Source organism: Chiloscyllium plagiosum, unplaced genomic scaffold (assembly GCF_037043375.1).
Source record: "Chiloscyllium plagiosum isolate Xiang-an unplaced genomic scaffold, Cpla_swu_hap1 HiC_scaffold_14, whole genome shotgun sequence".
In the NCBI taxonomy this organism is placed as follows: Eukaryota; Metazoa; Chordata; class Chondrichthyes; order Orectolobiformes; family Hemiscylliidae; genus Chiloscyllium; species Chiloscyllium plagiosum.
Window position 1 is genome coordinate 12,050,060 of NW_028270152.1, and position 25,837 is coordinate 12,075,896.

The 25,837-nt window shown below is 42.5% G+C and overlaps 2 protein-coding genes across 4 annotated transcripts in view; one reads left to right on the plus strand and one right to left on the minus strand.

Moving 5' to 3' along the window:
- dalrd3 (DALR anticodon binding domain containing 3) overlaps positions 1-7,709 on the plus strand; it is a 36,624-nt gene extending 28,915 nt beyond the window's left edge. For 2 of the 3 annotated variants that reach the window (XM_043707628.2, XM_043707631.2), the window contains exons 10-13: positions 636-694; positions 2,723-2,836; positions 4,709-4,777; positions 7,076-7,709. In XM_043707628.2, coding sequence (XP_043563563.2) covers positions 636-694; positions 2,723-2,836; positions 4,709-4,777; positions 7,076-7,195 — 362 coding nt within the window. In that variant the 3' untranslated portion in view covers positions 7,196-7,709. The remainder of the gene's footprint in view (positions 1-635; positions 695-2,722; positions 2,837-4,708; positions 4,778-7,075) is intronic. The other variant, XM_043707629.2, reaches the window with a different exon arrangement.
- LOC148147712 (uncharacterized) lies at positions 533-25,191 on the minus strand. Its single transcript, XM_087994079.1, has 4 exons — positions 24,916-25,191; positions 22,495-22,606; positions 11,717-11,799; positions 533-756 (listed from the first exon to the last, which is right to left on the minus strand). The coding sequence occupies exons 1-4, from the start codon at positions 25,189-25,191 to the stop codon at positions 700-702; spliced, it is 528 nt and encodes a 175-aa protein (XP_087850205.1). The 3' UTR covers positions 533-699.
- Between the last annotated feature and the right edge of the window lie 646 nt (positions 25,192-25,837).

A 25,837-nucleotide genomic window follows, 5' to 3' on the forward strand; every position in this document is an offset into this window, starting at 1 on the left:
GACAACAGCGACTAGACTTCAAAATAAGTACTTCTTTGATTATAAAACACGAGGTTTTGAAAGAAACTACTTTAATTTGGGTCTTTCTTTCACACACCTCTGATCCACTACATTACTTGAGACTTACCTCGACATACAGTACATAGAAAGAATTCCAGCTCCCAGTGACAAGTCTATTCCTTCAATGGATCAGGTGGTATGGTCAATCAGGGTTATCTTGTAAGTACCATTGACTTAACTGGTAGAGATTCCTGCTTAGAAATAATTGATGGTTGCTATAAATGATACACTAGCTACGTGAGCTTGGGGACAAGTAAGTCCCAGAGTCATTTTTTACAATCCCTGTCTCCATAAGTCCTTGCTCCACTCCCCACTCTGTTTTCCTTGTCACCTGAGGAAGGAGGGAAACAAATATAACATGGCTACAGTTAGTTTGACACAGATAGAAAGATTTTGAGGGTCGTCATTGGCTCAAACAAAAACCAATAGTTTTTGAGAAACAAAAAAAACTTGCATTCAGATTTAGAAGTCGATTTACTAGAGAATTTACTTGACATCAAAATACATAATACAAATAATACAGTAAAGTTTGTAGTGTTTATTTTCTTAAAACAGATATTTCCTTGCTTTCCCAGGCTTATACCCAAAGTTCCCAGAAACATCGCAGCTGAATTTTTCTGCTCTTCAGGAAGAGGTACCTTATCCCGAATCAGCAATGTGATTCATTGTTCTCCTCCTTGACAGGATTAAAATGTGCTGCAGTAATCAGAGACAAAGAAGACTGAGAAAAGGCCACTACAAAGTCTTCCTTCACGGGACATATACCCCATGGTACAGACCTACTAACATATTAGTTAATGAGGTTAAAGGATAGGCTAGCAAAATTTAAGAGATAGGAACATTTATTAATATTTAGCTATTATCTCCTGGCCCCCCTTAAACAATGCAGCTGTGTCCAAGGTGAAGGTATTCATGAGAATTTGCATGCCTCACATCATGATCAGAATCAGAGACTACTGATGCACAACATGAGGACACTAATGGATTGTGTCATAGGATATTTCTGAGCTTATTTTGATTTGTGCATTTAAGTCTTTCATTTGCTTGAATTTTTTTAAATAAATATTAAATCTATTAAAAGTGTTTCTTATGCATATTGAGCTGAGTGCTTTTAATTCCATTTAACTCAGTGCCAACGCACACTGAAACCCACAGCCTTGCTAAAGAGTCTTAAAAACAAATTCGAGAAATATTAGGAAGCTCAGAGCATAAACTGGATCCCCTTTACAATCTGTAAACCTTAGGCTCTTGCCTTACTAAATTCTGTCATAATTTTTAGCTTGGCCTCCTTAACAGCATTTTAAAAGGGGAGACAGTTTCACATTTCAATAGACAATAGGTGCAGGAATAGGCCATTCGGCCCTTCTAGCCAGCACCACCATTCATCATGATCATGGCTGAGCTTCCACATCAGCATCCTGTTCCCCTAGTTTTTAAGCGAAAAATGTGTTTCCTAGCATCATTCCTGAATGGCTTGGCTCTAATTTTAAGAATCATTTGCCATTTCTGGGGTTCAGAGTTTCCCTATCGAATTACACAACTTCTTGATGTCCTGAGTGGCCCCTCAACTAGGAACCTGTCCACCTCTTTATAAATTTGCAAAGAGCTTGCACTCACTAAACAACCTGAAAACCTTTTCCACCAGCATAAACCAAGAGTTCTGCATGAATACCAAGCAAAATGGCACAACTCACCGTGAAATATGTGTGTGGACATAGCAACCATCCCCTCTGACCACAGCTGGCTCCCCAGTAGATCTAACCTTTGACTCCTTTGTCAATCAAAGACCTGTGTAATTCAGCCTTTGAATATACGCAATTGTCCAGCCTCTATTGTTCTCTGTATAAGAGAATTGTAAAGACCAACAATTCTTTCAGAGATGAGAGACTCCCAACCTTCAAGCTGTGGCTCTCATTCTAGATTCCTCCAGAGGAGGAAACATCTTGTCAGCATCTATCAAGATCCCTCAATCTTAAATGTCTCAATAAAATCACCTTTCGTTTTTTTCTAAACTCAAAAGTTACAGCCTCAATCTGTTTAGCCTGCTGTTTGTGGGAAATTCACATTGCCCTGACAACAGCTACTCGACTTCGAAATAAGAGGGATCAGATCTAACTTTACAAATCTGAAGTCTGACTGTCCTTGCTAAGCATTTGACAGTATGGATAAATTGAAAAACTAGATATAGAAAGTAGTAAGGGCTCTTGTTATACAGTGGTAGTGTCTCTACCCCTAGCTTAGAGATTTGGATTCAAGTCCCACCTACCACAGAGCTGTGTCATAACATGTTCAAACAAATTGATTTTAAAAAAACTTACATATAGCAACAAGAAATATACAGCAACTGATATGAAGCCATGCCAAAGCTTGACTTTCTTGCCTGACTGAAACCTGCTGCCAAATTGGCACTTATGTGAAGCCATTAAGCTGCCAACCATTGCATGTGCAACTCAAGTTGCATGCAATTTGTAGTGGTCACTGAACATTGGAAATCTATTTAAAAATATATTGAGAAGTTGGAGGGAAAAAAAGTGCAGGATTGTTAACAGTTCAGTGGGATGGATCCAAGGACTTTCATTTTTAAGGCCAGTGTTTGAGTGTAATTTTTTTTAAAACGTTCAAGTTATCCTCAAGAATTAACCACAGTTTCCTCCTTGTGCAGGGGGAGTGGCTGTTACTGTACAATTATGTTATTCCATTCCAGGATGTGCTTTGTCAGACTACACAATCCCTGAGTTCAACTAAAGGAATTCGTCTGACCATCAACACCGAGGCAGTAAGTAGAACTAATAAGCAAAGAGGACAGATTTTCGTTTCCAACAAAAATGTTTTTAGAACTGTTGTTATAGAATCTTACAGCACATAAGGAGGCCATTTGGCCCTCCATATGCGAGCCAGCTCTTTCTAAGGGTGGCTGATTAGCTCAGCGGTGCATCACATGCAGCTAAATATTTCCAAGGCTCACCCAGCTGCATGTTGCATTAATTCATATTTTATACAAATCCAACTTAGGTAAGAGTGTTAGAATTGCAGATATCCAAGCTGTCTGAGAGTTAATCAGTTGGTAGTTTGAATTTTAAACATTGGCGGTATTGTGCAAGATAAATAAAATTTGACAGCATGCATTAATGAATGGCATTTGACAGCCCTGGATTAATGATTATCTGCTACAACATTGAAGGCCAATCTTTTCAGTGGCTATGAATGTGCTGGAAATTAAAAAATAGTTTTAAAAAAGAGTTACAACAGGTGTAAGATGACACCATAAAAGCTTGTACAGTAAGTTAGTACATTTAAGCAGACTTGAACTTTGAACACCCAAGTATCCACACTGGCAGAAAAGACTGAACAGGAACGTTGTACACACTAAGGCTAGTATCAGCCTTGAGAGCAGCCTAGAGAATATTAACAGATTCCTGTAGACGGGATAAAAGGGACACCTTAGCTGGAAGATTTCTGTTTATTGTACAAGAATGAATGCAAATAATACATACATATGTGATCACAGGTTGATACTGGACAGATCCAGGATGGTATTTAGTCCATCTAAGACAGAATCTCTGTCTGAGATTATTTAAATAAACATAACCTGCGTACCCAAGCCCTCCTGTGGTCTGTGTAAAAGATTAACCACCATACTAACCTCTGAAATGGTCTCCCTAAATTACCTCTAGTGGTTCTCTCTCTCTTTACTTGGCTTGGAAAACTTTTTGGACTTCTCACCAACTGATCTTACTCTCCTTCCCTTAATTTCCTAGCTCCTCCAGAGTGTCCTCTCTCTTGGCAAGGTCTAAATCTTCATTGCAGATTGTTAAGGTGTCAGACACAACCTGGTGGTGATAATATTCTTTCCCCTGAATCAGCAGGCCATGGATTAGAATTATTCTCCAGAGGTGAGAGTGTATAATCTTGGCTGACACCACAGTGCAGTACTAAAAGAATAGTGTCCAGCTGTAAATACAGCCATTCACATGAGACATTAAATTCAGATCCCAGCCATCCTCTCAGGGTAAATGATCTGCAGCGCAGCTGAAAGAGGAGTGTGGAGAATGTCAGCATTTAAGTCAACATTATCCTTCATCACTCACTGATAACATCTGATACAGATAATATCAAATTGCTTTTTTGGGATCTTGCTGCAAGCAAATTGGCTGCCGTATTTTCTGCATTACAACTCCAAATAATTGCTGTAAACTCTTTATAAGGAGCAGAAATAATTCATTCAACCCATCAAGTCTGCTCCGCCATTTACTGAGATAGTTTATCTGATAATTCTCAACTCCACTTTCCTGCTTTTTACCCTATAACCCTTGATTCTCTTACTGATTAAAACATCTATCTCAGCTTTGAATAGACTGAATGACCCAGCCTTGATAGCCCTCTGTGGTAAAGAAAATTCCACAGATTTACCACCCTCTGAGAGAGGAAATTCCACCTAATCTCTGTTTTACATGAGCAACTTCTTATTCTGAGATTATACCTCTTGGTCCTGGAGTTTCCTAGAAAGGGCAACAGCCTTTCCACATCTAACATGTCAAGTCTCATTGGAAGCTTATAAAAGTGCACTTTGTGGTGATATCTTCAAATTGTAAAAGGTTTCCTTTATCAGGTACTAAGTATCTTCTTCTCAATATAACTTATGTTTTAGGTCTGCAAGTTTCTTGTAAACCTCAGCATTGATTTCAGCTCCTATTACAACCGTGTGCATATACTTGGAGTAAGTATCAATGTTGTAAGTTATTGTCTGATCATCGTTATGTAATCAAACCCAATTATGTATGAGGTGAAGAACAAAGATAGGCCCATTTTCGTGGGCCTAGGTGTTGAAATATCTTAATTTATGAAAAGTGGAAAGGAAATATTTTTTATTTAAGGCTTTGACTGCTCTTCTTGCTCCATTTTTACTTTTTTTTAAACATCTAAATTTTTGTCATCTACTGATGCTACTGGTAGGGTTCTAGTACGGCAATACCAGATTTCCAAGATACCGCAGAGATTTTGTGGGACATTGGGTAGCATTTCACTCTGAGCCAGTAGCTGTGGGTGTGGGTTCCACTCAGGGACTTGATGACCAAGAAGGGTACATACACACAACAAAGCCAACAGGCGGAGCGTCAATCTGCAACCCTTCCAACACACACCAATGGCAGTAAGAGCAGGAGATATTCCTGGGCATCTGTCTGATGGAAAAAAGCCATTGGAGCCTTTACCATCACTACTCACAGCTTCAGCCAACAACACTGCATCAAATGTACATTGTCACTATAATTCCATCTTCCCAAAATGAACTTTAATGCATCACTATCACTGAAGATAAATTATCTTTGTTTTTGAGTCAGCCTTGATCAGGAACTCACAGCAGCTATGTCGAGCATGAATCAGGACCAATTTCACCTTTTTGCTCCATGCTACTCCAAGCCCAAGGCGGAGGAACCAGAAGAGAATTCTGAAGAAACTCATATTCTAAAGTTCAGATGGGGAGGGTTGGTTAGCTATAGTCAGCAAACCACACTTTCTGATACATCAGCATCTTTGTTATTCATAATATCATGATTTCAATTTGATTAAGAGTGCATTTGGAGAAAATCCCACTGACAGATCAAATTCAAGTCAAGTTTGGTTACAACCATCATTGGAGGATAGGGATAGGATTCCCTGGAAAGCAAAGATAAACACATTTGACACTGAATCTGATCAGTTCACCATCCATCACAACAATGTGTTGTTGGATTTCCAGTCTTAATGACATTTAAAACACATCCTTGAAGTTAATAAACTAAGCAAACACAAAGTGTGTTCAAAGTTAGGAGAAAGAGAACGTGAAAGGTAACAGCTGAGCATAAGCTGGGAATCGAACCTTTACCAGGAGTGCAAAGTTCAAGGCCCGCATTCACCATGCTCCCAGAGCAATGAAAACAAAATGTGTACAAGCATTATAGGAATGCAGCTCTCTCATTGTTGGTCCAGAGGATGCTGCAGAACCAGAGATGACATGAGGGACTTGAAAGCAAGGATGAGAGTTTTAAAAATTGAACTGTTGCTTCATGGGAATCCAATGTAGGGCAGTAAGCATATCGGTGATGGCTGAATGAAATTTGGTGCAAATTAATATGTAGGCAGTGGAGTTTAGCATGACTTTAGATGATTGGCGAAGTAGAAGATAGGTGGCTAGAAGATGAATGACAGACAAGAGTTCATTGTAGTAGTCAAGTCTAGAGGTAACCAAAGGGTATAAGGGTTGTAGCAGTAGAATCAGGACATGTCACATTGACAAGTCAGTGGTGTTAGAGATGCCACAGATGTGATCAGAATCTTATCTCAGAGTCAAATACAACATTGAGGTTGCAAAGTCTGGTTCAGCCTCAGACAATTACCAGAGTGAGGAATGTCAAGGAAACAGAACTTGTCCCATGGGCTGGTCTTCCCAGTAGTTAATTGGAGGAAATGTTACCTCCTCCAGTATTCCAGGCCCAGTTTCACACAGCTCTGCCATGGGTTTATGAAGTGACCTCATGTTTTGCTTTGCCCTACCTTGGTATTTTCAAACATGGGCCAGTAGTTTAGAAAGCAATATCTTGGATAGCCTGGTGTATTGTAACCAAGAAAAGGCAAGGCGCTGGTCCAAACAGCTCTTTATATGGAGAGACCAATCTCATCTGTGTCCTTAAAAAGAAGTGAAGGCCTGTGCGTTCCTATGTTTGGACCAACAGAGGAGGAACAGGAGAGACAGAGTGTGGCAGAGTCAGAATACATCTCCCTTCCCATTTCCTTAACAACGTAGAAGGCTCAACTCCCCTCATTCCTTTGAGCAAGAGGTTCTAAAGCAGCTTTGATGCCCAGTCAGTGACATTCACATCCCATTAAAAAATGCTGGAGAAGGCAGACCACTGCTTACTGTTAAGTGATGTTTTGGAGGGGGATCCCAAAAAATCTGTTTCTTTGGCTTTACTGGAATAGCTGAGACCACTCCCCCATTATTTTTACTCAGTGTTCAAGGTAGCTTCTCACTCCACAGGAACCGTTGGAACACTTGTTCAACCAGATGTTTGCTCGCCTGCAGCTGATGAAAGCATTGAGAGAAGTGTTTCACACAGCGTTGGGCACACTGCACATCACACCCCCAAGCCAGCTCTGAGAATCCAGCAATGTGTTCGGCACCTCACCAAGATATGGAAACAGAAAACTCGATGGTCTTCACATTCCACCAGCAGGTCAGCAAAGATTAACACTGCCGAGACCTGCCAACAGCGAGCAGAGCAGCTTGACAGATCAGCGGAACATCACTGTTTTACCTCTTTGTATAGTCAGGTGTGAATGAGATTTAAAACATTGAAGTTTGGTGTTCAGACTTACTCTGTATACCAGCAAACAGAACCTACCACCTCTCTGCACATCATCATCTGTTCCAAGAGCATGACTCGTCCGAAGCAGATGCAGGTGTTAGTTGCAAAATCAATTACATTCAGAGTTGCCAAGTTCCTTCTGGAAGAGAGCTTTCATCTCATTATTGAATGAATTACAACACTGGCCACAATGCCATTTCACTACTGTATGATATTTCTGGCCTCTACATCCTGCTCTTGATCTGAACGTATTCCATTTTCTGTGCCCCAGCTTTTAAATAAAAATAAACATGAATTTTAAGCATCCTAATTTGTCTCTGCTTTATCCATCAACATGCACGTAACCCTAATCCAGCTGTAACGTAAGCAACGACGTTAAAGTCACACAACATCAGGTTATAGTCCAACAGGTTTATTTGGAAGGACTAGCTTTTGGAGCGGTGCTCCTTTGTCAGCTAGCTACCTGACAAAGGAGCAGCGCTGCAAAAGCTTGGTACTTTCAAATAAACCTGTTAGACTATTAGCAGGTGTTGTGTGATTTTTAACTTTGTCCACCCCAGTCTAACACTAGCACCTCCTCATCATGATAAGCAACAAAGATAATATCTCAAGTTAAAATTAGATGAATTATCATCGGCTGTCCCTCAGATGAGAATGACTGTCTTCCACTTTCAGGATGAGTCTATAGGTGGGTGTACAGAGCAATATGGCTACCGCAGGCTCTGTTACACGTGGGACAGGTGGGGGTCACAGGAATGGGTGGGTGAGGCATTGGTGTGGCAGAATGCTCCTATTGCTGTTCTCACCCGGCTTCTATTTTTTCCCCAATTGGCAAGTCTTGAACGCTTTCCAAATGGAGCAGCTATAGTAAACTGTATAAATGATCTCAGGATGGTGTTAAGACACTTACCAGTTGTTTGACTGGTAGGTGAGTGTTTTTGTGTCACCCCCATTTGAATGGAGTTGTGGGTGCTGCATTTCGTTGTGTGGTCTATCAGCTAATTGAGAGACCGACACTGATAGTGATAGAAGAAGCAATACCTCTAACTATTGTGAACAATAGTGAGCAGACAACTCCCATTAAGTAGACAAGAAATGCAACATGAGCCATGACCAGCATTAGTAGCTCCAATCACTAATCATCATTTCATGCTGCAGCTGTTCAAAACTCTGGTACGGCCACACTTGGAGTATTGCGTACAGTTCTGGTCACCGTTTTATAGGAAGGAGTGGAAGCTTTGGAAAGGGTTCAGAGGATATTTACTAGGATGTTGCCTGGTATAGAGGGAAGGTCTTACAAGGAAAGGCTGAAGGACTTGAGGGTGTTTTCATAAGAGAGAAGGTTGAGAGGTGACTTAATTGAGACATATAAGATAATCAGAGAGTTAGATAGGCTGGACAGTGAGAGCCTTTTTCCTCAGATGGTGATGGCTAGCATGAGAAAACATGGCTTTAATTTGAGGGGTGACAGATGTCAGGTAGTTTCTTTACTCAGAGTAGTAGGGACATGGAACGCACTGCCTGCAACAGTAGTAGACTCGCCAATTTTAAGGGCATTTAAGTGGTCATTGGATAGGCATACTGTCGAGAATGGAATAGTGTAGGTTAGATGAGCTTCAGATTGGTTTCACAGGTCGGCGCAACATTGAGGGCCGAAGGGTCTGTAGTACGCTGTATGTTCAATGTTCTATGATCAGGGTGTGCACACATATTTTCAAAGACTGTTAGACAAATGGTAATCACCGTTTACGGTGCCATAATGCAAAAACACCAAAGACTGTATTTTATGATGGCTTAGAGTCATATAGAGATCCTTCAGTCCCAAATTGATCCACGCCAGCCATGCTCCCAAGGAGGTAGAACATGCATACTCACTCCCTACTGTTTGAGCACCTTGAATCAAATATCAACTGGCCAATTACTAGCCAGTCTACAATACTGTAAAGGGGGATTCTTATCTCTCAAATGCACTCGCAGAGTGAAAGATCCATTCACATTTGGTTAGGCAAGTGAGCCAGACGCTTTATTCTGACAACCGATTAAAAGCGTCTTCCCTTTTACTTTCTCCTTAATTGATATGTCAGCCTGTCAAAAGTGAACAAAGTTTACTAAATGGCTAAACATAGACCGCTGCTATAGGTGACCAGGTTCCTTTCAACCTTTGGTCATTCGTGATGACAGCTAGCCTTCTCAACCTGTCTCACCGTTAGCTAGTTCAAGCAGTAATGGTATAGAAATGACCAACTACAGGGATTGCTGCATCTTTATAGCAAAGAGATGGTGGTGTGGACCAGAGAACGATTGATTGAAATAGTATTTGACGTTTTTTTAAGAAAAAGAAACCAAAGGGACACCCTAGAACCGTTACCCTAATTTACCATTTGTATACAACATTGATTTAACACTTGTTCTATGCAATATTACTGCCACATTTACTGCCCATCCTCATTCTTCAATTCTGTAGCCATGGTGATTTCTTTTAAAACAATTTTTGATGTTTAGCTTTAGAATGAATGGGTTGTTTTGTGTACATTGATATGGTTTTACATTTGAACAAGCAAGCTCAAGTTTAAAGAAGAAAAGGAGAGTTTTTTTTAAGCTTGAGGGAAACACCCACTGGTTAAAGAGGGAGACTTCTGGTTTCATTTTTTAACTTTGAGTGAAATAGTTTTGTGAATTGCTAGGAATAGATGGTTATGTAGAGCAGTGCTTCTGAGAAAGAAAGGATATGTAGTGAACTAGGTTACCTTAGGATGAAGAGTTAGTGTTCGTCCCTGAGCAGAAGTATTCAGGTAATACGTTGAACAGGCTGGCATTTCCTTTCCTGGATGTCACTTTTAAAAGCATTCCTTTTGCTCTTACAATTTCAAACACATCTCAATGGCCTTCTGAACTTGTTAAACATACAACTTAGCATGTTTTAAAGGCTTCAAAACAAAATCTTTAAATTTCACTTGCAAGATCATTCCTTGGAAGAGCAAAGGAGTTCGCTCGAATTGCCTGGCCAATATATATCCCACAAACAACAGCAGAAAAACAGATTATCTGGCCATTATCGCATTACTGTTTGGGGGAGTTTGCTATATGAGAACTAACTGTCACATTTCTTACAACAGTGACTTCAAAAATAATTGTACAGTGCTTCGAGACATCCTGAGGTTGTAAAAAACTTCTTATAAGTATAAGTTTTTTCTTTGTTGTACAGCATAAATCTGTAATTCATTTGCTTCCTAGCCTATTTTGTTGGAAAAACTGTTTTTGCAGCAAAATGTACTTCTTTCATCACTTCAACATTAAGCAGACCACTAACTTAGACTTGCTAACTCTTACAGCTTTTCATGTCAACTAGGATACCTTAAATTGGGCATTAGTCCCGGATTAGTCTCGTCTGTCCTCTTTCTAAAACTTCAATGTCGCCTTTCAAGAGAGGAGATGAATACTGGAAACAGGACTCCATTTGAGGCCTATTATAGGATTGTACAAATATTGTATGCTTTGTTTTATTTTAAAGATTTAAGTATTTCTGAAATGCCTGACAACTGACTGAAAACCCTAAATTCACAGTCAGAGTAATTCTTTGCACACAACTCTGTTAAGACTAGGCTGTGACAACGATTCCACTTTACATTCAGTCGCATCAATGGGAGTGCAGCAAAAATTTGGGAATGGTCCATCACAAAATGTGGAGCATAAACACATCCTAAATGGCCCAAGTGACTGGCTCAACCTCTTCATTCAATGGGAAAGTTTTATTATGTCAAAAGGCAAGATAGGTTTCTCTACTTTGTGCTGGGAGAAATTCTCTTTGTTTTGGCAGTCCCCAGGGGTTCATTCATGAATATATTTGACATGAGTGTCCTCTGTGCTCTATACTGCTGCGACTGGTAGTGAGGCAGCTCAAAGAAAGAGAATGTAAAGTTTCGGGTGAAGCTGAGACTGGAGATGCATTGGACCGGAGGCAACTTTATGCTGCCTCGCAGTTTACTTCTCAACCTCCTCTGAGACCAGCTGTCCTTGCCACTTCTCTGAATCACCAATGCCTCAGCCATTGTTGTCTCCCTGGGTGAAGCTCTGAGCTGTGTGGCTTTGCTGTCTACTCCTTTGTGTCCATCTTGATTTCCACCAAAGTTATCCTCAGTGAAATCCTTGGCGCTGCCACACCAATGTCTGATGGTGCCATGTGGAAGTTGGTGCTGAGCACTGGTATGGCATGGGAGTGGCTCCAATGACTGTGGAATGGCATTGAAAGGAGTATCCAGAAGGGAGGTCCCAACCCATGGTGTGATATCTTTGATTGTGTTACGTTTGCTCACCTTCACACACGGTGCTGTACGTGGTGGTGGTTTCAGTGGTTTCGAATGATCTGAGGAAAGTGATTTCTTCTGAGGTGCCTTTTCTGTCAGAAGACAAAGGAAATTCAGCCTGTTTCTCGATGCAAGTTAATATAAGAACATGAGAAATGAGAGCACCAGAAGACCATTTGGCCCATCAAGTCCTTTGTACCACTGAGTACGATTGTGGCTGACCTTTGGCCTCAGCTCCACTTTCCCTCCTCAATCCCCATATCCCTGGATTCTCTCTCAGTGGCTAAATGCCTAATGATTTCTATCTTTGATCTCATCAGAGGTGGAGAAACAATACTGACGCAGATAGAGGATTGGCTGACTGGCAGAAGGCAGAGAATGAGGATAGAAGAAAGTGAGGATTGCAGATGCTGGAAATCAGAGTCGAGAGTGTGGTGCTGGAAAAGCACAGCAGGTCAGGCAGCTTCCGAGGAGCAGGACAGTTGACGTTTCGGACAAAAGCCCTTCATCAGAAATGAGGATAGAGGAGTGTTTTTCAAGGTGGAAGCTGGTGACGAGTGGAGTCATAGAGATGTACAGCATGGAAACAGACCCTTCGGTCCAACCCGTCCATGCCGACCAGATATTCCAACCTAATCTAGTCCCACTTGCCAGCACCCAGCTCATATCCCTCCAAACCCTTCCTATTCATATACCCATCCAAATGCCTCTTAAATATTGCAATTGTACCGGCCTCCACCACTTCCTCTAGCAGCTCATTCCATACTTGTACCATCCTCTGTGTGAAAAAGTTGTCCCTTAGGTCTCCTTTATATCTTTCTCCTCTCACCCTAAACCTATGCCATATAGTTCTGGACTGCCTGACCCCAGGGAAATTACTTTGTCGATTTACCCTATCCATGCCCCTCATAATTTTGTAAACCTCTATAAGGTCACACCTCAGCCTCCGACACTCGAGGGAAAACAGCCCCAGCCTGTTCAGCCTCTCCCTATAGCTCAAATCCACCAACCCTGGCAACATCCATGTAAATCTTTTCTGAACCCTTTCAAGTTTCAAAATATCTTTCCGATAGGAAGGAGACCAGAATTGCATGCAAGATTCCAACAGTGGCCTAACCAATGTCCTGTACAGCCGCAACATGACCTCCCAAATCCGGTATTCAATACTCTGACCAATAAAAGAAAGCATACCAAATGCCTTCTTCACTATCCTATCTACCTGCGACTCCACTTTCAAGGAGCTATGAATCTGCACTCCAAAGTCTCCTTGTTCAGCAATACCCCCGAGGACCTTACCATTAAGTGTATAAGACCTGCTAAGATTTGCTTTCCCAAAATGCAGCATCTCGCATTTATCTGAATTAAACTCCATCTGCCACATCTCAGCCCATTGGCCCTGTTGTAATCTGAGGTAAGCCTCTTCGCTGTCCACTACACCTCCAATTTTGGTGTCATCTGCAAACTTACTAACTGTACCTCTTATGCTCGCATCCAAATCATTTATGTAAATGACAAAAAGTAGAGGACCCAACACCGATCCTTGTGGCACTCCACTTGTCACAGGCCTCCAGTCTGAAAAACAACCCTCCACCGCCACTATCCTCATTCTCTGTCTTCTACCTTTGAGCCAGTTCTGTATCCAAATGGCTAGTTCTCCCTACATTCTGTGAGATCTAACCTTGCTAATCAGTCTCCCATGGGGAACTTTGTCGAACGCCTTACTGAAGTCCATCTAGATCACATCTACCGCTCTGCCCTCATCAATCCCCTTTGTTACTTCTTCAAAAAGCTCAAGCAAGTTTATGAAACATGATTTCCCACGCACAAAGCCATGTTGACAATCCTTAATCAGTCCTTGCCTTTACAAATACATATACATCCTGTCCCTCAGGATTCCCTCCAACAGCTTTCCCACCACCGACAACAGGTTCACTGGTCTATAGTTCCCTGGCTTGTCCTTATCACCCTTCTTAAACAGTGGCATCACGTTAGCCAACCTCCTGTCTTCCAGCACCTCACCTGTGACTATCGATGATACAAATATCTCAGCAAGAAGCCCAGCAATCACTTCTTTAGCTTCCTATAAGTTCTAAGGTACACCTGATCAAGTCCAGGGGATTTATCCACCTTTACCCATTTCAAGACATCCAGCACTTCCTACTCTGTAATATGGACATTTTGCAAGATGTCACCATCTATTTCCCTACAGTCTATATCATCCATATCCTTTTCCACAGTAAATACTGATGCAAAATACTCGTTTAGTATCTCCCCCATTTTCTGCGGCTCCACACGAAGGCCACTTTGCTTATCTTTGAGGGGCCCTACCCTCTCCCTAGTTACCCTTTTGTCCTTAATGTATTTGTGAAAACCCTTTGGATTCTCCTTAATTCTATTTGCCAAAGCTATCTCATGTCCTCATTTTGCCCTCCTGATTTCCCTCTTAAGTATACTCCTATTTCCTTTATACTCTAAGGATTCACTCGATCTAGCCTGTCTATACCTTACATATGCTTCCTTCCTTTTCCTAACCAAACCCTCAATTTCTTTGGTCATGCAGCATTCCCTATATCTACCAGCCTTTCCTTTCACCCTAACAGGAATATACTTTCTCTGGATTCTTGTTATCTCATTTCTGAAGGCTTCCCATTTTCCAGCCGTCCCTTTACATGCGAACATCTGCCCCCAATCAACTTTCCAAAGTTCTTGCCTAATATGTCAAAATTGGTTGCTGGCCCCAAAGTGCTCCCCCACTGACACCTCAGTTATCTGCCCTGCCTTATTTCCCAAGAGTAGGTCACGTTTTGCACCTTCTCTAGTCGGTACATCCACATACTGAATCAGAAAATTTTCTTGTGCACACTTAACAAATTCTTCTCCATCTAAACCCTTAACACTATGGCAGTCCCAGTCTATGTTTGGAAAGTTAAAATCCCCTACATAACCACCATAGAACATAGAATATTACAGCGCAGTACAGGCCCTTGATGTTGTGCCAATCTGTCATAACAATCTGAAGCCCATCTAACCTATACTATTCCATGTACGTCCATATGCTTGTCCAATGATGACTTAAATGTACTTCAAAATATCCTATTATTCTTATAGATTGCTGAGGTCTCCTTAGAAGTTTGTTTCTCAATTTCCCTCTGACTATTAGTGGGTCTATAATACAATCCCAATAAGGTGATCATCCCTTTCTTATTTCTCAGTTCCACCCAAATAACTTCCCTGGATGTACCTCCAGGAATATCCTCCCTCAGCACAGCTGTAATGCTATCTCTTATCAAAAACGCCACTCCCCCTCCTCTCTTGTCTCCCTTTCTATCCTTACTGTAGCATTTGTATCCTGGAACATTAAGCTGCCAGTCCTGCCCATCCCTGAGCCACGTTTCTGTAATTGCTATGATATCCCACTCCCATGTTCCTAACCATGCCCTGGGTTCATCTGCCTTCTCTGGGCAGCACAGTGGCTCAGTGGTTAGCACTGCTGCCTCATAGCACTCAGAAACTCAAGTTCAATTCCAGCCTCGGGTGACTGACTGTGTGGAGTTTGCACATTCTCCCAGTGTCTGCGTGGGTTTCCTCCGGGCGCTCCGGTTTCCTCCCACAGTTCAAAGATGTGCAGGTAAGGTGAATTGCCCTTGATAAATTTCCCACATGGTAGATGCATTAGTTAAAGGGTCTGGGTGGGTTACTCTTCGGAGGGTCAGTGTGGACTGTTTGGGCCGAAGGGCCTGTTTCCACACTGTAGGGAATCTAATCTCTGTTAGGCCCCTTGCATTGAAATAAATGCATTTGAATTTATTAGTCTTACCTTGTCCCTGACTGTTTGACTCGCTTCTGTTCTCAACTGTACCAGTCTCAGATTGATCTCTTTCCTCACAATCTCCCTGGGTCCCGCCCCCCCCCCCCCCCCCACCTTAATAGTTTAAATTCTCCCGAGCAGCTCTAGCAAATTTCCCTGCCAGCATATTAGTCCCCTTCCAAGTTAGGTGCAATCCATCCTTCTTGTACAGGTTACTTCTACCCCAAAAGAGATTCCAATGATCCAAAAATGTGAATCCTTCTCCCATACACCAGTTGCTCAGCCATGCATTCATCTGCATTATCCTCCTATTCCTGCCCTCACTAGCTCGTAGCACCAGGAGTAATCCGTATATTACTACTCTCGAGGATCTCTTTTTTAAATTCCTGCCTAACTTTGTAATCTCCCTTCACAATCTCAACCTTTTCCCTTCCTATGTCATTGGTTCCAATGTGGACAGTGACCTCTTGCTGGCCCCTCTCCCCCGTGAGAACATTCTGCACCCTCTCCGAGGCATCCTTGATCCTGGCACCACGGAAATAACACATCATTCTGCTTTTCGCTGCTGGCACAGAAACATCTGTCTATACCTCAGACTACAGAATCCCGTAACACAATTGATCTCTTGGAACCCAACATACCCCTCATTGCATTAGAGCCAATCTCAATGCCAGAAACTTGGCTGTTCATGCTACGTTCCCCTGAGAATCCATCACCCCCTACATTTTCCAAAACAGCATATCTGTTTGAAATGGGTATATCCACAAAAGACTTCTGCACTAGCTGCCTACCTCTCTTACCTTTCCTGGAATTAACCCATCTATGTGACTGTATCTGAGACTTTCTCCCATTCCTATAACTGCCATCCATCACATACCGTTGCTTCTAACTGTCTCTCCAACCAATCCATTCGGTCTGATAAGATTCGCAACCAACAGCATTTATGGCAGATATAATCCGCAGTAATCCTGAAACTCTCTTTAAACTCCCACATCTGAAAAGAAGTACATATCGCTGTACTGAAGGCCATTTTTGCTCCTTCACAATCTACAGACCCAGAAAATAACACCATCTTATTCCTCTACAAACACTGCCCCAGATTAAATTAATAGTTATGGTTTATATTTTATGCTTAATCTAGAGACATATCTCCAAAAACATATAATCAAGAAAGAACCCATTCTACTCACTACTGCAGACTTTCTGTAGGTCACACTTAAAACAACAATTAACTTATCTGATCCTGTGCTGTGAACTTCGCCCAACAGTTCCTCCAAGATCAGTTGTGAATTTCACTGTTTGTTAATTTTCTCAGATGCACTCTGATGTCCAGCGATCCATGAATTCAAACAGCAAAGGCAGTGTCAGTTTCTTTCTTTCTCTCTCCTGCACTGACCTCACTTTGTGCTTCCTTTGTCTGTTCTTCTTCCTTTTAAAACTGCTGTTGTTTTGACAGTTTTTTTTTCCCAAAGTTCTAAAACAATGCAACAGCATATGAGACAGTAATTGCTGCTCCTGGAATTCGAGGAAATCACCTCCAGCACCTAAAATACCTCAAAATAGGAGCAGATATTGCAGTCAGAAATTTTTCCCGTCCTCCAGAGTTCTGCAATGGTCTGTGCTGGAACCACAACTATTCGTCTTATGCATTAACTATCTGACAGAGGAACTGAGGCCATTGTCGCTAAGTGTGTAGATGACACAAAAGTAGATTCAGGGACAGGTAGTGTTGAGGAAATGGGAATGACTTGGACAGTCTAGGAGAGTGGGCAAAGAAGAATAAGATGGGACACAACGTGGGAAAATGTGAAGATTATGCATTTTGATAGGAAGAATAGAGGTGTAGATATTTTCTAAATGGAGAAAGGCTTTGGAAATCTTAAGTACCAAGAGACTCGGAGTCCTAGTTGAGGATTCTCTTAATGCTAACACACAGTTTCATTTGGCAGTTAGGAAAGCCAGTGCAATGTTAGCATTTGTTTCAAAAAGGCTAGAGTCCAAGGTCAAAGATGTTCTGCTGAGGTTGTATAAGGCTCTGGTCAGACCGCATTTGGAATATTATAAACAATTGTGGGCCTTGTATCTAAGGAAGGATGTGATAACATTGGAGGGAATCCAGACGATGTTTGCAACGATGATCCTGGGATGTGAAGGGCTTATTATATGAAGAGTTGAGGACTCTTGATGGAATTTAGAAGGATGAGGTGGGAATTGACTGAAACTTACATAATACTGAAGGGCCTGGATAGATTGGATGTGGAAAAGATGTTTCAGTTTGTAGGAGAGACTCAGACCTGAGGGCACAGCCTCAGAGTGAAGGATGACCCTTTAGAACTGAGGTCAGGAGGAATTTCTTACTAATAAGGCAACCCCAATCCTCTGCCCACCTGCCTATCTTATTGATAGAATGGTTAATCCGTGGAACTCATTGCTGCATAGGACTGTGCATGCCACATCATTGAGTGTATTTTACACAGAAATTGATAGACTGATTCTTGATTAGTAATGGGATCATGGGTTGCAGGGATGAGTAGGAGATGAGTTGAGAAACATATTAGCCATGATTGAATGGCAGAGCAGACTTGATGGGCTGACTGGCCTAATTCCATAAGATGTAGGAGTGGAGGTAAGGCCATTTGGCCCATCGAGTCCACTCCGCCATTCAATCATGGCTGATAGGCATTTCAATGCCACTTACCCACACTCTCTCCTTATCCCTTAATTCCTGCGAGATCAAGAATTTATCAGTCTCTGCCTTGAAGACATTTAACATCCCAGCCTCCATTACATTCCATGGTAATGAATTTCACAGGCCCACCACTCTCTGGCTGAAAAAATGTCTCCTCATTTCCGTTCTAAATTGACCTCCTCTAATTCTAAGGCTGTGCCCACGGATCCTAGTATCCCCGCCAAACAGAAACAACTTCCCAGCGTCCACGCTTTCTAAGCCATGTAAGTTTCTATTAGATCTCCCCTCAACCTTCTAAACTCAAATGAATACAATCCCAGGATCCTCAGCCGTTCATTGTATGTTAAATCTACCATTCCAGGGATCATCCATGTGAATCTCCGCTGGACACGCTCCTGTGCCAGTACGTCCTTCCTGAGGTGTGGGGCCCAGCATTGGACACAGTATTCTAAATGGAGCCTAACCAGAGCTTTATAAAGTCTCAGTAGCACATTGCTGCTTTTACATTCCAACCCTCTTGAGATAAATGACAACATTACATTTGCTTTCTTAACCACAGACTCACCCTGCAAGTCAACCGTTAGGGAATCCTGGACTAGCACTCCCAAATCCCTTTGTACTTTGGCTTTATGAATTTTCTCACCTTTTAGAAAATAGTCCATGCCTGTTTTCCAAAGTGCAAGACCTCGCATTTGCTCACGTTGAATTTCATCAGCTATTTCTTGGACACTCTCCTAAACTGTCTAAATCTTTCTGCAGCCTCCCCACCTCCTCAGAACTATCTACCTGTCCACCTAACTTCATATCATCAGCAAACTTTGCCAAGATGCCCCCAGTCCCCTCATCCATTAATACATAAAGTGAACAGATACGGCCCCAACACTGAACCCTGTGGGACACCACTTGTCACTAGCTGCCATTCCGAAAAAGAACCGTTTATCCCAATTCTCTGCCTTCTGTCAGACAGCCAGTCCTCAATCCATGCCAGTAACTCACCTCGAACACCATGGGCCCTCACCTTACTCAGCAGCGTCTCGTGAGGCACCTTATCAAAGGCCTTTTGGAAATCTAGATAGATAACATCTACTGGGTCTCCGTGGTCTAACCCACTTGTTACCTCTTCAAAGAATTCTAACAGATTCGTCAGGCATGACCTCCTCTTAATATAAATAGGAGGGGGGGTGTTGGAGGGTGAAGGTAATTTGGAAAACAATAGGTAGGTGCAGATGGGGGATGATAGTGTGGAGTGGAAGGTGGAACGGATAGGTGTGAAGGAAGATGGACAGGTAGGGCAGTTCAAGAGGGCGGTGCCAAGTTGGAAGGTTGGATCTGGGAGGAGGTGGAGTGGGAAGGATGACGACGAAACTGGTGAAAAGAATGTTGATGCAGTGTGGTTGGAGGGTCCCAAGATGGAAAATGAGGTGTTCTTCCTCCAAGTGTCAGGTGGCTAGGATTTGGCAGTGGAGAAGGCCCCGAACTTGCATGTCCTTGGTAGAATGGGAGAGGGAGTTGAAATGGTCAGCCACAGATTGGTGGGGTTGTTTGGTGTGTGTGTCCCAGAGATGTTCTCTGAAACATTTTGCAAGTTGCCGTCCTGTCTCCCTAATGTGAAGGAGACTAAATCGAGACCATGAGTTGGAGTCCTGTCTCCCCAATTTTCTTGCACATGCAAACACGTCATTTACTGTGTCCGTTGCTCTCAATGTGGTCTCCTCTACATTGGGGAGACCAGATCTCCAGCACCTGCAGTCCTCGCTTTCTCCTACAACTGCAAAGAGTCTAGATGAGATCACCCTGGGGGCAACGTGTTGGTTTTAGTCTCCTTACTTAAGAAAGGATTATCGGCATTAGAAAGTTCAGAGACAATTCGCTTGGATTATTCCTGGGGTGAAGGGGTTTGTCTTAGGAGGAAAGGTTGAGCAGGTTGTGCCTGTGTCCACTGGACTTCAGAAGAATGGGCAAGGGATTGTATTGAAATGTTTTAAGATTCTGATGGGGCTTGCCTGGGCAGATGCTGAGATAATGTTTTCCCTTTTGGTTTGAGGTGGGGGAAGTGTCCAGATCTAGGAGGCACAATTTCAAAGTAAGAGATATCCTATTTAATGAGAAGGATTTATTTCTCTCAGAGGGTTGTTAGTGTTCGGAATGCTCTTCCCTGCTGAGCAGTGGAGGCTGATGATTGGATATATTTAAGGCTGAGTTATATCGATCTTTGATTGACAAAGGAGTTGAGGATTAGATGGAATGGCAGGAAAATAGATTTAAGGCGACCTCTGATCAATCTTTACCTTAATGACTGATCAGGTATGCTCAAGGGCTGAATGACAAACTCCTGCTCCAACATCTTATGTTCTGCGTTCTGTGGAGAGACTGGAGGAGCTGAGGTTGCTCTTCTTAGAAGAGAGCGAGTCAAGATTTTGTTGAGGTGTTCTAGATTGATGAGTTTTGATAGATCAAATAGGGAGAATTTGTTTCCTGAGGCAGGAGGAATGGTAATCAGAGGTCACAGGCCTAAGTTAATTTGTTATGAGAGAGGTGAGAAGAATTCTTTTTACACAGTGGGTTGTTGTGATCTGGAATGTGCTCCCTGAAAGGATGTTGGTACTATATTTAACAATAACTTTCAAAAGTTTACATACATACCATACATACATAACCTGGTGAAAATGAGGACTGCAGATGCTGGAGATCGGAATCAAGAGCGTGGTACTAGAAAAGCACAGCAGGTCAGGCAGCATCCGATGAGCAGGAGAATCGACGTTTCAGACAAAAGCCCTTCATCAGGAATGAGGCTGTGAGCCAAGAGGGTGGTAACATAAATGGGAGGGGGGGGGGGGGGGGGGGGGTGGGGATGCGACTGGGGGAAAGGTAGCTGAGAGTGCGATAGTTGGGGGTAATGGTGATAGGTCAGTGAGGGGGCTGGAGCAGATAGATGGGAAGGAAATGGACAGGTAGGACAGGTCATAAGGGTGGTGCCGAGTTGGAGGATTGAATCTGGGATAAGGTGGGGCAAGGGGAAATGAGGAAACTGGTGAAATCCACATGATGCTGTGAAGTTGGAGGGTCCCAAGGCGGTATAAGGCCTTTTACCCAAAACGTCAATTCTCCTGCTCCTCGGATGCTGCCTGACCTGCTGTGCTTTTCCAGCACCACACTCTTGATGCATCCACACCTACCTGGAGAGAAGTTACCTCAGGGCTAAGGGGAATGATATGGGGGGGAACTAATTGAATAGTTCTTTGAAAGAGCTATCGTATGCATAATGAGCCAAGCAGCCTTCTTCCATGCTATACCATTTTATGAAATTTATAAAGTGTAATCCTGCGTCGTGGAGTTTCATACAGATTCGGAATTTTGACCATGAAGCTCAGTGTTCTTGGTTTCAGAATCCTGCAAATCCTGCTGCTCCTTTCACCCAAATTCCCAAAACACAATCCAATCCCACTAGATAGGACTCCATCCCTTAAGGGGGAAGAACCCCAAAATCTTTCCCTTTTTAAAAATACAGTCCTCCCATATCCCCTACTCCATAAAAGCAAATTACTGCGGATGCTGGAATCTGAAACCAAAACAGAAAATGCTGGAAAGTCTCAGCAGGTCTGGCAGCATCTGTAAGGAGAGAAAAGAGCTGACGTTTTGAGTCTAACTGACCCTTCGTCAAAGCTCCTGCTCCCCTTACTCCATATGCTTTAAACCTCAGGTGTGAGCAGGGTTACTTCTTGCTAAAAGCATACAGGAATGAAAACTTGTCACTATTCTACATCCTGCCTTGTTCTCCCTCTTGGTTAAAGACTTGACAATGATGGATGAACTATTTTGTGCTAATGTTGCTGCAAGTTCATTGGGATCTATAACCAGTGTTTTACATGCACAATTAAGTGTGGAAAAGAACAGTTAACGCAGTGACAATGTGCAAAGCCTTTGCCTTTATCACATTATTATTTTAATTTCCTTCCCTTTCTACAAGCAATGTGGCTAACACAAACACTTGTCCTGTATGATTTAATACCATAGGGCCAGAAGTACACTATTCAGCCCACTGAGTCTACTCTGCCTTTCAATGAGATTATTGCTGGTCCAATAGTCCTCAACGCCAGTTTTTGCCTCATCCCCATGAACCTTAGATTCTTCATCAACAAGAGTATTATTTCACACAGATCCTTACTGATCTTAATCATTCAACAATCTGTTAAAACCTGTTTATGTACAGAAAAACCTCCTCCAGTTGGTGTGAGGAGGCACGGATTAAGTCTGAGTTAAATTCAAGAATTACAGCATTATACAACTTACTGTTATCAAAAGCAAATTCCTCTCCCTTGTGGATGGAAGGCAGGCCATTTTTCTTTGGTTTCTGCAGGCAAAACAGATCAGTTCCTTCCTTTGTTCTAACAAGGGTCCTTTCCTGTGTGAACAGGAAATTACGACAAAATCACTTAATTCAAGGGATAAAGCTTTATCAGACAGCAGCTCCACCTTCACCACCTGGAAGGACAAATACAGAAGATATATGGAAACACCACAAGCTGTAAGTTCCCCTCCAAGCCACACACCATCCTGACTTGGAGCTTTATCACTGTTCCTTTACTGTTGTTGGGTCAAAATTCTGAAAGTCCCTCCTCACAGCATTGTGGACTAAAATAACTGCAGACAGGATGGTGTCCCATCATCACATCACCCTTTATTTACATGTGCACAGTACATGGGCTCTGACCAGCCAACTCAGAGTCAGTCCGTAGACTGAGGAGACACAAAAATTGGCCATGTTGTGGATAGTATAGGGGTTAGCTGAAAGCTCCAAAATGATGTGGATGGGTTGGTGGAGTTCAACTCTGATAAGTGTGAGGTAATGCATTTATAGAGGTCATAAAGATGTACAGCACGGAAACAGATCCTTGGGTTCAACCTTTCCATGCCGACCAGATATCCCAACCCAGTCAAGTGCCACCTCCCAGTACCTGGCCCATATCCCTCCAAACCCTTCATATTCATATACCCATTCAGATGCCTTTTATAATGCAATTGTACTAGCCTCCACTACTTCCTCTGGCAGCTCATTCCATACTTGTACCACCACCCTGTCTGAAAAAGTTACTCCTTAGGTCCATTTTATATCTTTCCCCTCTCACCCTAAATCTATGCCCTCTAGTTCTGGACTCCCCCACCCCAGGGAAGAGACTTTATCTATTTACCCTATCTGTGCCTCTCATGATTTTGTGAACCTCTATAAGGTTACCCCTCAGCCTCTGATGCTCCAGCGTAAACAGCCCCAGCATATTCAACCTCTCCCTATAGCTCAAATCCTTCAACCCTGGCAACATCCTTATAAATCTTTTCTGAATCCTTTCAAGTTTCACAACATCCTTCCTATAGGAGGGAGACCAGAATTGCATGCAATATTCCAAAAGTGATCCGACAATGTCCTGTACAGCCGCAACATGACCTCCCCAACTCCTACTCAATACTCTGATCAATAAAAGGAAAGCATACCAAACGCCTTCTTCACTATCCTATCTATCTGCGACTCCACTTTCAAGGAGCTATGAACCTGCACTGCAAGGTCTCTTTGTTCAGCAACACTCCCTAGGACCTTCCCATTTTCTGTCTAAGCCCTGCTCAGATTTGCTTTCCCAAAATGCAGCACCTCTCATTTATCTAAATTAAACTCCATCTGCCACTCCTCAGGTCAAACAGTAAAAGGGAATACACAATAAATGGGGATATACCGAGAGGGATGGATGAAGTGAGAGGTCTTAGCATGCAAGAGCACAGGTCCTTAAAGGTAACAGTACAGGTAGATAAGGTTGTAAAGAAGGCATGTAGAATGGTCTCCTTCGTTGACAGGTATAGAATACAAAAATAGGGATATAATTATGAAAATGTAGAAGACATTGGTGAGGCCACAACTAGAGTATTATGTGCAGTCCTGGTCATCACATTACAGGAAGGACGTACCTGCTCTGGAGAGAATGCAGGGAAAATTTACTAGAACGTTGCCAGGGCTGGAGATTTATAGCTACGAGGAGAGATTGGGGAGGTTTGGATTGTGTTCCTTGGAACAGAGATGGCTGAGGGGTAACATGATTAAGGTATACAAAATCGTGAGGGGTAGAGCCATAGAGTCATTAATTCATACAGCACAGAAGCAGATCATTCAGTTCAACTCATCCTTGCTGTTCAGGTTTCCTAAACTAAACCACTTCCATTTGCTTGTATTTGGCACATATCCCTTTAAACCTTTCCTGTATACGTACCCATCTAAATGATGCCCCCCCCCCTTCCCATCACCAGCATTCCCGAGCTTGGTGTACAAGGCTAACCACCATCCTCTAGTTCTGGACTCCACCACCCCAGGGAAAACACTGTTGATTTATTCTATCCATGCCCCTCATGATTTTATAAACCTCTATAAGGTCACCCCTCAGCCTCTGACGCTCCAGGGAAAACAGCCCCAGCCTGTTCAGCCTCTCCCTATAGCTCAAATTCTCAAACCCTGGCAACATCCTTGTAAATCTTTTCTGAACCCTTTCAAGTTTCACAACATCCTTCCGATAGGCAGGAGACCAGAATTGCACACAATATTCCAACACTGGCCTAACCATTGTCCTGTACAGCCGCAACATGACCTCCCAACTCCTGTACTCAATACTCAGGGGTTAGTGATTCAGTTACCCAACATCAAACTGTCAGTTTTACAGTTTACTTGCTCATTACCTCAGCAAGGAGAGTAACATTTTCATTGAGCGACTGGCAACTTGCAGAACTTTCCGGAGTTTGCAGGTAACTGGTGGCGGTCTCCATGATGTTCAGCTGCTCATTTAATTCCACGTCTGGAAACCAACCTGAGGCAACATTCCGTCCTTCTCCCAACGCTGAATCCAGCTCATTGTAAAGGGACTGAAGTAGCAGAGAGGGGGAATCGTTCTCTTTAAATTTGCTTTCTGAAATTGGAGCAAACCTACTTGGAGAACCATTTGTTTTGTCCCCCATTATTGCTCATAGTGAACAATACATCTTATGACGGGTTTGCCCGTAACCTGTTTGTAATTCTTATCTCTCTGAAGCCCATCTGCAATGCATGGTCATATTGCAGGTAACCTTTTGCCTGTACTGAGTGCATCTGTCAACATGTGACAAGCCATTGTGAGCCAGTGAGGTATGAAATGAGCAGCTTACATTTAGTCCTTTCTCAATAGGGGTTGTGCTATCTGCGAAACAAATGAATAATTTGACATTAAACATTCATGATAATCTACCCAAGAAGAAAACCCACCTGCCCAAACAGTAAAATATTAATCATTAACCATTGGCCATCATCTTACGTGGATAGAATTTTCACATCCATTACTCGGTTAGAGTAATAGGAAGGCAGAAGAGTGAATACTTTGATCAAAACTACTTTGATATAAACTGCTGTTTATATTCAATTTCCAAGAATTCCCAATGCGCACACTGTCATGTCCTGCCCTCCAACCCGACCTCCTTTCGACTGATTTGTTGGTGACACTTTTGGGTCAATGTTTAAATCATTGAAATTGCCCTCGTAAATATTTTGTAATGGCATTTTCCCATGTAAACCCTCGCTGTCACACTCCAACAATGGACAAATTAGTCAAGTCACTTTTCCTCAGCGACT